The sequence below is a fragment of the Helicoverpa zea genome, chromosome 2, assembly GCF_022581195.2.
Source record: "Helicoverpa zea isolate HzStark_Cry1AcR chromosome 2, ilHelZeax1.1, whole genome shotgun sequence".
Lineage (NCBI taxonomy): Eukaryota > Metazoa > Arthropoda > Insecta > Lepidoptera > Noctuidae > Helicoverpa > Helicoverpa zea.
This window is the reverse complement of record NC_061453.1, coordinates 485,295-497,701: the sequence shown is the minus strand read 5'-3', so window position 1 is coordinate 497,701 and position 12,407 is coordinate 485,295. Positions and strand designations below refer to the sequence as shown.

The 12,407-nt window shown below is 40.3% G+C and overlaps 1 protein-coding gene across 4 annotated transcripts in view; it reads left to right on the top strand.

The window, feature by feature from the left end:
* LOC124638818 (ecdysone-induced protein 74EF) overlaps nucleotides 1-11,734 on the top strand; it is a 208,524-nt gene extending 196,790 nt beyond the window's left edge. For all 4 annotated transcript variants that reach the window (XM_047175939.1, XM_047175948.1, XM_047175931.1 and 1 more), the window contains one exon: nucleotides 7,982-11,734. In XM_047175939.1, the coding sequence (XP_047031895.1) occupies nucleotides 7,982-8,517 (536 nt within the window). In that variant the 3' untranslated portion in view covers nucleotides 8,518-11,734. The remainder of the gene's footprint in view (nucleotides 1-7,981) is intronic.
* Nucleotides 11,735-12,407: the final 673 nt, after the last annotated feature.

Below are 12,407 nucleotides of genomic sequence, written 5' to 3'. Positions count from 1 at the left end.
TATACAGAAAATCATCAAAACACAACAAACGGGCGCCTGTTGGAGACGGCAGCAGTCGCGTCAACTGACCTTACACAATATCGAGTGCATTCGTGTTAGCCGCTCTAAATAAACAGATAGTTGAACCGTCGCTTTGTGCACTGATAACGGCATCCGCCCGCTCTGCTCACAAAAAATAAACTTAAACGCGATAACACTATCACCTCTCAACTTACGATTTCATTACACCTCGCTATTCCTGGTAATGTAATGTCACTGCTCAGAAAAATAATGTCACCGAGTCACAGCTCACGTTCCGTGGTGATAAACCTCACCAGATTATACATTGTTATGTAAGCGCGAAATGGAACGTCGAAGCTGACCGGTCTATCTAGTCTCGTAGATGTTATCTCGCGTCCCGATCCGCCGAATTCGATAATTAACTAGATAGTTGTATTAGATTTATCTACGGCTTATCACCGTATCTATTTAATAATGCAATAATCTGCCGTACGAATATTTGCAATGATTAGGTAGTTCTTTACTACAATTTCATAGTGATAAAGTTTATCTTTCATTATGTGGGGATAGATTAGAAAGGTACGAACTACGTTGTTTTTTTCTCTGTAAATTTAAAAAATCCATATGGAGTGCATAATATGGCGTGGCGGTCGTCGCGCGTAGGAGACAAAAATGTCACTTAGATAAGTAGGAACTTCCCATTTAGATAATGAACGATAACTGGCGCGTAACCAACGAACCACTACTCCCAAATAGTGAGCAAACGCGGAAATGTTTTATGCTTTATAATAAAGACAAAAATACTCACATCATTTAGATAGAAATAACACTCTTTTACTAATTATTGGTTCGACAAACGTCTACTTACATACAGATCATTAAGGAAGATGACAAGAAACAAATGACAATCAATTCGCCACATTTACCAACTACAGTACCTACATATTTTGAAATTCTTGAAACTGATAAATGACGAATAAATAAATATTGCAGGTCATTTTCCACATAATTAGGATGTATAAAATCCACTAATTATCTTGTTAATAGGCGTTGGTTTTTCTATATTTAATGCAATGTCATAGTCACTATAAAAGTTTTGATTACAATTTACACTTTCAATTTCTTCATGACTGGAATACTGAACAATGACAACTAGTTCAGTTACCTAATACATAAATATGGTATTAGAATGATTCAGTCTGATTATGTTATGTACAATAGAATCTTTTCCATATAACATGGCCGCCATAGGTACGTTTGTACAGATGTTGTTTCGCAATAATTTCGCGCGAAATCAAGTGCGTATGTTCCGTGTTTATTTTACACTACAAATTGTTCACTCTTCCGCCTTTTGGCACTTTTATACTTGTGTATTTTTATACACAGGAGTTTTTTTCAATGCTATATCTGTGACTTCCATCTCTAAACATACAAATGTTGAAAAGTGTCTTGTAATTACGACTTTTCTCGCTTTATCAATAGTTATTGTTTTCTCAGAATAGAGTGTGACTTTGAACCTACTATTAACCTATTCGACACACCAATAACTTGGAATAAACAGCCATTAATATTGAAGACAGTGTGTAATGTCGTCATTTCAGTACAGTTGGTTAAACAGGCGCGGTGTTTGCCCAGCGCAGGCGCAGACGAAGGCTGTTCACAACCGCACACATAACCTTAAATACCATCGATACTAGGCTGAGTCTACATCACACGTTTTACTATATAAAAATATTTTATAATGACAAGATTTACTGGCCAACCGAAGAAAAAAATGAGTTACAAGATCATCCCGTCGTATTCGCGCAAACGGCTTCAATAAAAACTTTAAAGTCGATTTTTATCACTTTGGCGATGCTGATCATTAACTTTTATCTATTTATAAGTATAATTAAGTATGTATAAATAAACAATAACTCGATAGTATCCGGTCGCAGCTCACTAAATAAAGCCAATAAAAGCAGAACATGATTAAGTCATAGGGATTCTATCAACTGTTTAATTATGCATGTTGAAATCGAGACGCTCGCGGCTGTGCGCTTTTCAATTAACCAGGCAATTAAATTATTAACTTGATCATATTTGAATAAAACAAAAAGAATACAGGTTGCCTATAGATATAACGAGCTTCTACGTATTACAAAGAATTGCTCAGATTATTACCAGTTCTACAGAAATAATATTTGAGGCTATAATTAAAAGAGGTTACACAGGTTTTAAAGACTCGTTATCTACCTACATAATCGATGGTGGGTGATATCACAGATTGCAACAATTACATTGATTATGCAAGGAAAGTGGTCTACACGAAAACCGGTCGCCAGTTCCAAAGTGAAGTGACACGGCGACCGTCCCTCGCGGTGTGAACGACTTACACATGCAAATCATTAAACCACGGTGGGTTACGATATTTGCCGGAAAATTAACTATTCTTACATACTACACTTGAAGGATAACGTCTACTTGAAATGCACTTAAAGAAAATATCGAGACTGGTCGATGACACCAGCACATACGACTTTAGATAAAAGTTACGAACGATTATCTCGGCATGATACAAATGTTAGTCATGCTGCTTAATATTATGCACAGAATCTCGAGCCTGGTATTACACTAGATATTTTGTAACGTCGTAAAATTGTTCATCTTCATAAATATGCACTATCAGTGTGGGCCACTAAAATTTCAGCCATAAATGTAAAATATCTCTCTGCTCTACTTTCTAGGGCGCTCAGAAACTTTCATATGTTGGTATAGCGAATAATCCTTGCGAAATCGGTGTGCGCCCAGCAACTTTGAGTGCATTGAAACTCAGCTAGCTTTGGTTACTTAGAGTCAGGTCCTGCCTCCTGTGATCCTGGAGGACTCGGGAGCTGGTCCGCATGACCTCGACCCGCACAAGTGGCGCCCTCTGTGCGCGTGTTATCGCGAGCCGTTACGTAAGGTGCAGTGTTGCCGAGCGCAGCGCTGACCTTACTTAACGCAGCGCTAGTTCACCGCGCGCAGGAAAATAGAACGCGCCATCTTTGCATTCGCGCTTTAAATATCTCAAGCGCGAAGCTCCAGATTGTAGTCATGCACGAGCTCCAACTCCACAGGATTCATGTGTATAAATACATCTGTTTACAACATTGTAATCTTAACCTATTCCCTTGATATCAGTTTAGTAGGTACCGGCTGAGAAATGTTTTTTATTCTTAATAACTTACATAACTGAACGCACTATCAACGATGATGCGCAGTGGCAGTACAATCGGAATGTCACCTTGATAATGAATGCACAAAAACTGAGTTATCGTCGAAGCACCTCTCCACTTTGCCCTCATCAATCGCAACATGACGCCAATGACCAATAATGACGCCGGTCGCGAAAAACAACAGATAAAATACACGTGAAGTATTGTCCGTGATGAAAGTGATGCTCTCCGCTGTTGCTGCACAAGTTGCGCTCCGTGCAGATGTGCATACGCGGCGCGTCAACGCGAAATCCCGTAGAAGCCGCGCGGGAGGAGCAGGGAGGGCGCGGGGGGCGGCGGGGGCGCGGGTGCGCGCTGGTGTGCGTGCGGCTGAAGGTCAGCCGGCGGCGTCATTTCCTGGTCATTGCCTGTGCCGCCGCATCCGACGCTGCGCCCGCGCCGCCACCTCGCAATCTTAGACGCACGCACGCTTTCCGGTCGCACAGGAAAACTAGATGCTATTGTCACACACACTATGGGAGGATATGAGTCTGAAACTCAAATGCCATGCACACGCGACGCTGCAGTCTCATCACAGCCAGGCGCTGATTACCTATCGCTTCCGCCTGAAAAACAAAAGATAAAGCATTATTTTTCACATTTTGTGGCCACGTTTACAGCGCGGTTGCTTGGAGGAAATGTTCTCACCCCGCTATCTTATCTACTCATAATTCTTTTTATCGCGAGCAAAAATAACAAATTTGCAAACTGATAAATCGTCATAGGTGTTAGTTATGAAGCGCTTGACGTCAGCGCACTGTAATACTGTAACACCGCTGTAAGCTCTGTCACTTCCTAAACAATAGGTACACAAAAAGACTACACAGAACAGTGAAAAGGTATTTAAACTGTATACCTACATGTTTAAATACTTAAATGTAGCAGGATTCATGACAAGCAGCTAATGACCACTCAAACCACAAAGGAGAAGCCACTTTGCATCCAGCTTAGATGCACATTTGCGTCAGTTGCGAAGTTTTTACAGCAAATTGCGCGCTAATTAGCCCTAACCATCGCTTTCCACTTCCCCTGGCTTGGTAAAAACTCTGCAATGATCATAATAAGTGAGAGCAGGAGGGCGCGCGGCCGAGCGTTGCGTGTTTGTATCGCAAGAGGTTTGTGGGGTAACCCATTTATCGCGACCGCGGGATGCGCGCCCGCAACCGGTTCCCCTCCTCCCCCTCCCCGCCCGCTACACCCCACATCAAGCTAAACGTTCGCATACTCGCATCCGGGAGCAAAACAATCAGTCTTCGTCAATACGCTGCGGCAAAAAGCACCCAGTCCGCTGAGCGTAAGGCACACTTCGCGGCACATCGGCGCTCGATACATTTAGTGTTCGCTCCGCGACTGCTAACTAGCAAAGTGAAGATGACATTCTAAGACTGCAGCAGGCGTACTCGCCGACGTAACCTTGATCTTGCAGCGCAGCCAGTAGGATGCGTCCAGCGCAGGCGCTATAAATAGAGTCGCCGCCGCATAAAATGCGGGTTTTTTACGCGGCGTCTTGTTAGCTTCCCATGCTCGCCAGGGATTTTTATGAGAGACGTGTTCGTGGAACGTTAAATTATAAATAACAGGTAACTACATATGTACCTCCCGCGTTAGAATTTACCGTTGTAAACGTTCACTCTACTTACAAATATCCATTGTGCGAATGTTCAATTTGATAAATACAAAAACTCGTATCCAGTTTGCTATCTAATCTTAATTCATTGATATTGATTCTATTGATTCATTCAAATTAATGATTATAATCATTTATCTGTGTTGGCTTGTGTAAGCAAACAAAGAACGTGAAAAGTGTTGAGTGCAACAGCGACATCTATCACTGTCAACCTGATAACTAATCAAGTTATTTACATCATTCTCAGTTTCCAGCATTTCCCGTCATGTATTATGGACACCCGACTCCCTTAAAAGAACAAAAGTAAATTCAGCGGTCGCTTATCTCTTATCAGTGATAAGTTTAAGCCGGAAAAGTAAAACCTGAAAATTCTGGTTGTAACCAGACCCTTTTTCTCTTACATCATTTTCCGTTCTATGTTCTGGCTATAGCATAAACATTTATTTAGATCAGTCTAACAAAACCTGTGTATTGGCGCGTCCATTACGAACACAACAATGCGTGGGCGTTACGTTAGCCGACCTTAGACGGTCGCACGCGCACCTTATTTAGCAACCTCTTCACAGGACTTTCATGTTTGCTATAGCTGTACGATATCATAAACACGTGTTTTCGATTCAAAAGTATTTGCTTATTTCTTGATTTTCCAGGAAGTAATACAAGTGCGTAGGAATGTGTCCACACGTGTCAGTGCGCAGGGTCAATGACCGCGCAGATAAGCCGCGCGAAAATATATACCAGTTAGATAATATTAGAAAATGGCGAATAGCGCCAACGCACTACCACTCCACACCGGCGACGTTTAAAAATACATGCGTTATGTTATACTCGATCCGACGCGAGGAACCACTATGCTAACTAACTTACAACTTATATATTTCAAACTAAAAATTATAATATTAAAGTAATTACCTATCTATTTAGATTCCGCTCTGCAGTTAGCATAGTACTCGCAAAAGGAAAACCACTATATAGTTCATTATGACATTAATTGAATTTTTTGGAAATTGATTACGTCAAAACCGCAAAATTCCCTATCTTCATTTACCTAATGGTACTTCCTCATAAAAATAAATTAACATTTAAACCGTACTTCCGCCTGTCCCTGGTGGCATTACCAACGTAATTCTACATTCCCTATGGGAGATCAACAGATTCAATTATGAAAAGTTTCCTCACTGAAGCGTTTGTGCTGAAAGCGAGACACCGAACAGGGTCTTTCCTTATAAATTATATTATCAATTTAATATGTTCGTAATTTTCTATTAATTGATGGAATAACAACGATTGAATCATTGCGACAGTTCTGTGGTCGGTTATCATAACCCAGTGTTATGTCACGTACGCACCATATGTTCTAATCCTGGTGTGGTTTCTGGCTAAACAGTCATCCGACACGAAAAACCCAGCTTTATGCAAAACTCCTGGAAGACATAATTTACGCAACCTTATTACGCGAACATGGGAATGCTTCCACATAATAAATAACACCATAAAATCCGAGAGAAACTAGGTGATCTTCACTTCCTTGCTTGTTAAACTAGCCAATAATTCGGTCTTACTCCACATTCCTGTTTAATTCAAGAGAAGGAATAATAAAAATATTTATTACAATTTACTAAAGTAAATCTGTCATAGGCACAAGTCATTTATAAAAAGTATTACAAAAAAATGAAATATACGAGTTTTGCGACGAAGAATGTTAAAGAATAGCGGACATAGACATGAAAAAAAGTAATTATACCATTACACAGACGCACAGACAGACGATAATCCTAAATGTTAGGAAGTGTTAACTAAATCATTTCCCGCGAATTGGGTTAATCACACAAGCAAACAACTGTTTTATTGAGCGCCTAGAGCTCGCCAGATGAAATTTATTGCTCGGCTTGAAGTTTTTAGATCGAACTCACGCGGTCAACTGAAAAATATACTGTTGTTTTGTTTCCTAAGAAACGTTGACTTTGATGTTATTTCTGTGTGTCTGAGTAAACTGCGAAATAGTTTTTGAGGTTTAAAAATCAATTGAGTTTCAGAACCCTAAAACTGCCTTAAAAACATACTACGTTAACGTTCTAGAAGTATGTCTGATTACTATCCTCTAGAACATTACGCAGAAGCTTATTTTCCGAGGAGGAAAACGTGTCGGCGAGTGCGCCGGTCGCAGGCATTCGGGTCAAGGCACGGCTCCGGCGCTTTGACGCAATCGCGACACTATCAGTGTTATCGTACCAACGCTCACATTGTTCCACGACCCACCAAACTACCGACGAAACATACAACTTCGGGAAATACTCATACTTCTTCTAAGAAGTCGATCTCAAACTGGTAATTCATTTTCGCGAGGAACCATTTGAAGCGATGAGCAAATAAAATAGCAGTATCGTTTAGTAGGCGCATTATAAAAAGGGGACAAAACAACACTATAAATCATCGTAATGTATAAAAATATTGAATTTGATAAGGACACACAAATAAACGTCATCCGCATCCTTTCACTGTCGGCGACGCATTATCATCGAGGACTGCACTACTGCTTCGCTCTATTGATACTGTATCGACGTTATGACTACCTATTGGATTTTATTGCTTATAGGCAATTTATTACTGCATGCTCATTTATTAAATGAATTTATTTTATTCGACCACACTTTCATAATCATGAAATTGTGGTCATTTATTCCCAGTAATGATGTACGACCACAATTTGCTTATTGGTACTTAACTACCATGTACAACAGGGAAACAGGACGTTCCTTTAAGTTAAAATATTCCTATGAATATAAATTAATGTTATCAAAACACGGGAGTTAGTTTAGACAACAGAGTACCCTAATCGCATGAGAGTTGCGTCGCCCTCTAGTCTCACTATTGTTTAGTCGGATTAGTTGGCACCAAATGTTGCATCAACATTGTATTCATTAAATATTTACTTGTCTAGCACTAACAGGTACATTATTTTTACATGAGATTTAAATACGAGCACAATCTCTAGGCGATGTAAGAAGTTCGTAATAAGGATGAGGTACCTGCTTTCTTGATGATGACTAGTTTACGCCCCACTCAATATCTTTGTATTATAACTCGTATTTAACGTTTTTGTTCTGTTTGTTTCCAGTGGGAGGCGGGCACGAGCGCGAGGCGTACGGGTACGGGTACGGCGGCGGCGGCGGCGGCGCGCACCACTTCGCCGCGCCCGCGCCGCCGCCGCTGCCGCACGACGAGCTGCCCTACTCCGTGTTCGACTTCGGCGATTACCAGCGGCATCACCACCACAACAAGCTCAAGCCCAAGAAGAGGCCGCGCGCCGAGGGCCCGCCCACGCCCGGCGTGAAGCGCAAGAGCCGCGAGGGCTCCACCACCTACCTGTGGGAGTTCCTGCTGAAGCTGCTGCAGGACCGCGAGTACTGCCCGCGCTTCATCAAGTGGACCAACCGCGAGAAGGGCGTGTTCAAGCTGGTGGACTCGAAGGCGGTGTCGCGCCTGTGGGGGCTGCACAAGAACAAGCCCGACATGAACTACGAGACGATGGGGCGCGCGCTGCGCTACTACTACCAGCGCGGCATCCTCGCCAAGGTGGACGGCCAGCGCCTCGTCTACCAGTTCGTCGACGTGCCCAAGGACATCGTCGAGATCGACTGCTCGCTGGCGTAGGCCGCTGGAATCTCCCTCGACGCCCAGACGTGGATGACGTGTGACGTGGATAACGTGTGACGTATGACGTGCCGCAGGACACTCTCAGTCGTGACGCGGTGTGTAGAGGACGCGTATTCATTTCGCTCTTACATTACTAGTTTTTTCACTAATAGTTACAATTCGTCTATTTTTCAAATCATCATGCATTACGTTTTTCAGATCGCTTCTATATAATGTTATTAATATAAATATTACTCTCAAATCGAACTAATATTAACTTATCATTGAATTTAATATTTATACAAAAATAGGAGAGACGAAATTGATTGCTCAAATGTTTATATAGGTACCTATTTTTAGGGTATTCAGAAGAGGAACACTAAATTTGCTAGATGTTATATGGGGACGGAGTGATTTTTGTATAATGTTGAAACGAATTTTTAAATGTTTGTAAATGAAATTTCTATATATTGCATGTTTAATGTCGATTATACATTTCCTCGGTCGACTGTACGAAATCAGAACTTCCTACCTCAACCTAAGCAAAACTAACAAATGATTCATATGAATATACAATTTACATTGTTCGACACACTTTACAATACGCAATAAGATATATATATATATATAGTCTAAATAAGAGTTTATTATAAAGAAATATTTACGTAAAAATGTTTATATAACGAAAATATCTTATAGTAATATCCTCAGATGAAATATATTCACTTCTTGGTGCTTTGTATGGCCATCTCATATTTACACCTTGTTACAAACGGAGCAACCTCACTGCTGTTGAGTTATATATTACTATGAACATTTAGTGATTGTCTATACCTAGCTGTAATCTGTTTCCCGAGAGCGTCCCCCGAGCGGCGCGCGCGCAGCACTCGACGCTCGGGCGCCGCTCTCGCATCGCATAGTCTATCTCTATTGTTTTACATTTCGATACCGAATTAGGAAATGATATTAAATTGCAAACATTCATTTAAAACAAATGTTTTGACGTAATACTACGCAAGTACTGATAAACCTACTGCCAACTGTCCGACAGGAACACTGACATAATGAATAGTTAAGGGATGATTTTTGTGCGTTAATTGTGTTAATTATAAATATATGTTTACTATAAGTGAGCTGTTTAAGTGGACATGTTCTAGTTTATTTCGTTTATTTAAAATTTATATTAAGCATGTTGCGAGGGGGTCGCGCGCACCTCACCGCCACTCGAACATATCACAACATGACCGTGCGCGCACACTTGTGTCGCATATCAGGCCGCTCGGATATCATTTGTTAAGTTGAACAGCGCGCGACCTCCATTTTTTGTTACCTGAATAAATATTATTAATAATTAATTACGATTTGTGGTCCAATGTTAATGAATCATAATACTTTTAACTAGATAGTTGTAAAAGAAAGATCGATTTAGGTGTAGCCTAGTTCACTTCGACATATACACAGATAAATAATTGATATTTCATTCAATGCAAAGACAAAAGATCCTTCTATGTATACAATAAAGTTTGTTAATATGTAATAGTAAATGTATATAAGAGGAGGAATTGTTAGATGGCTTCGTGTCAAGTATAATAATTGTAGAGGCCGCGTTGTCCCCGGCCGCGCCGGTCACAGAGGCACTATATTTTTGTAAGGGAGTAGCGTGGAGCAGGGCGCGAGTGCTGGTGACGGGCGCGGGTGGGGGGGCCTCGCACTGTGAGGGTCACACGAGCCTTAGGAGTAGGGAGGAGGTACAATGGGTGCTATGCAGAGGGACCGCCGCGAGCGCGCTCGGGTCAGACTCGCACACGATACAATAATAGGTAGACCAGTCCAACCGATATACAGGTGTTAACTATATATTAAATAGACCAGTGCGTTAAGTGACTTTTATTTAGGTGAAAGATCTCAGTATCCAAACTTCTTCGAACAAAACCAGTGGCCGTTTCATGTGATTCAAATTAATATATTTAAAAAAACAAAATTGTGGAATTTTAATCGTATTTTTATATAGCTAGATGGAATTCTCAGTAATTTTCTGTTCGGCACTACTTCTTATGCTTTTGTAAATATAACTATAGGGTTTAATTTATTTATTTTGCCTGTCACGCGGTCGACGCCCAGGGACGTCACGGGCGATGACAAACGCATTATTTTCCTTTTTAGGAAATTTCGTTCTGTAGGTTACAAATTTTATTGTAAAATATCTTTATGAATAGATTAGTAGGTAATGAATGGACCATGGGGTGGAAGGTGAACGCTCTCAGAATTTATAATTCGGCTAGTGTGTGTCCTAATCGACGATGTGAGATACTAGTTACCGGTTAGTAGGCAAAATGTTTGAGCAAGCATTTAAAATAATGCTCGGAGAGTTTAAATAATTATAGTCGAATTGATGTTGTTGAATAAAAAATCAAAGTTTCTAATTACTAATGTACTTAAATTTTCAATGTAAATTTTAAAGGCACCTCGAAAAAAAATATTATTAATGAAATTATTTTAAATTGAGCCTAGTCTTAGTATCATAATTTGATTTAAAATGATAATAACGGACGCCGCATTGGCACAAGGCGTCGTCGTGTAGTGGTCTATATATCGCGGCCGCGGATGTTCTGCACGTCTAAATTATTGTAAATATTTAATGTAATCCAAACGCACACCCTCACGACCCATCAACGGCTAGTTATTGGCGTCGGTAGATAGGTGAAATATGAGAATATTTTGCGCGGAAGCAATGAGAAGGTTAGTGAATTCGGTGATAGGCAGGGGAGGGCAGGCGGCCAGCAGTCTTACACGTTCGTGTTTTATCGTTAATTCCTATTTCAATGTACTGTTCGTCGATATTAATGTCCAATATTCGAATACGTAATTCATTCCGGATGAGTGGTGTGTTACGTCTGTGTCGACAACGAGTTGTAAGAGTTACACTTTAGTTACTGCTACTCGCTCATAGATGGCGCTTTCGTTTCGCTTTGATCAGTTCTAACAAATTGAAGTAATTATTCTGAGAGTTGCGTGCGATACAGTGATGTTGCGTTATACTTGCTTTTAGTTGTATGCAGTTAAAGTCCGATATTTTAATTGTAATTTTAGTTGTTTAATTTTACAAAATACTGTATTTTCTGCCCCCTAGTTAAGTTATTTTTCTATGTATAGTTAGTTATAAGTGTAAATGAATTAGCACATAAATTTGATGCATGATGATAATGTTAATAAAATATCCACAATAAAATCCAAACTTGTTTGTTATTATATCCACTGCTGCAGTACCCCCGCGCGTTGTACTCTTTTACACGCACTCTGTAGTGCTAGCATTGCGCTACGAAATTGTAGCTAGAAAACTTGATAGAAACCAGGAGAATATTCTGGTAAACAAAAGTTATCCGAGGTTTTTTCATGATGGAAGTTTTTTAGTAGGGAGTTATTCAGCTAATACGCCCATCGATCTGGGAAAAAAACACGCTATACAATTTACAACATTCGTATACTTCATATTTACATATTCGCCCGTAGTAAGTGCTGCACACTGTATGTAAACATGACCTTTGATAAGCGGCATAAGTGTAAGCTTCTTATGTTGGATCAAAAAACAACAAACAAGATAGAGTACCCTTGTGGTACATACCACGTTTTTCAAATTAAAATACTACTACTAGACCTCAGAACTGGGGCCCGATTCTCCTAATTTTACTTAAGCGACATACGATTCACATTCGACTGCGATCCAATCACGACTCAATTACGATTGAAGCGTATGTGGCATTCCACTATCTTTTCTTTGAAATAAACCTTTTTATCCTTTTCTGTCATTCAATAATGAATCATTTTGTCTGCAAATTATTTACGATTGCAATATGATTGTAGAGCAAACTACCGTATAGACCAAAATCATCAAAATAGCATACCAATCG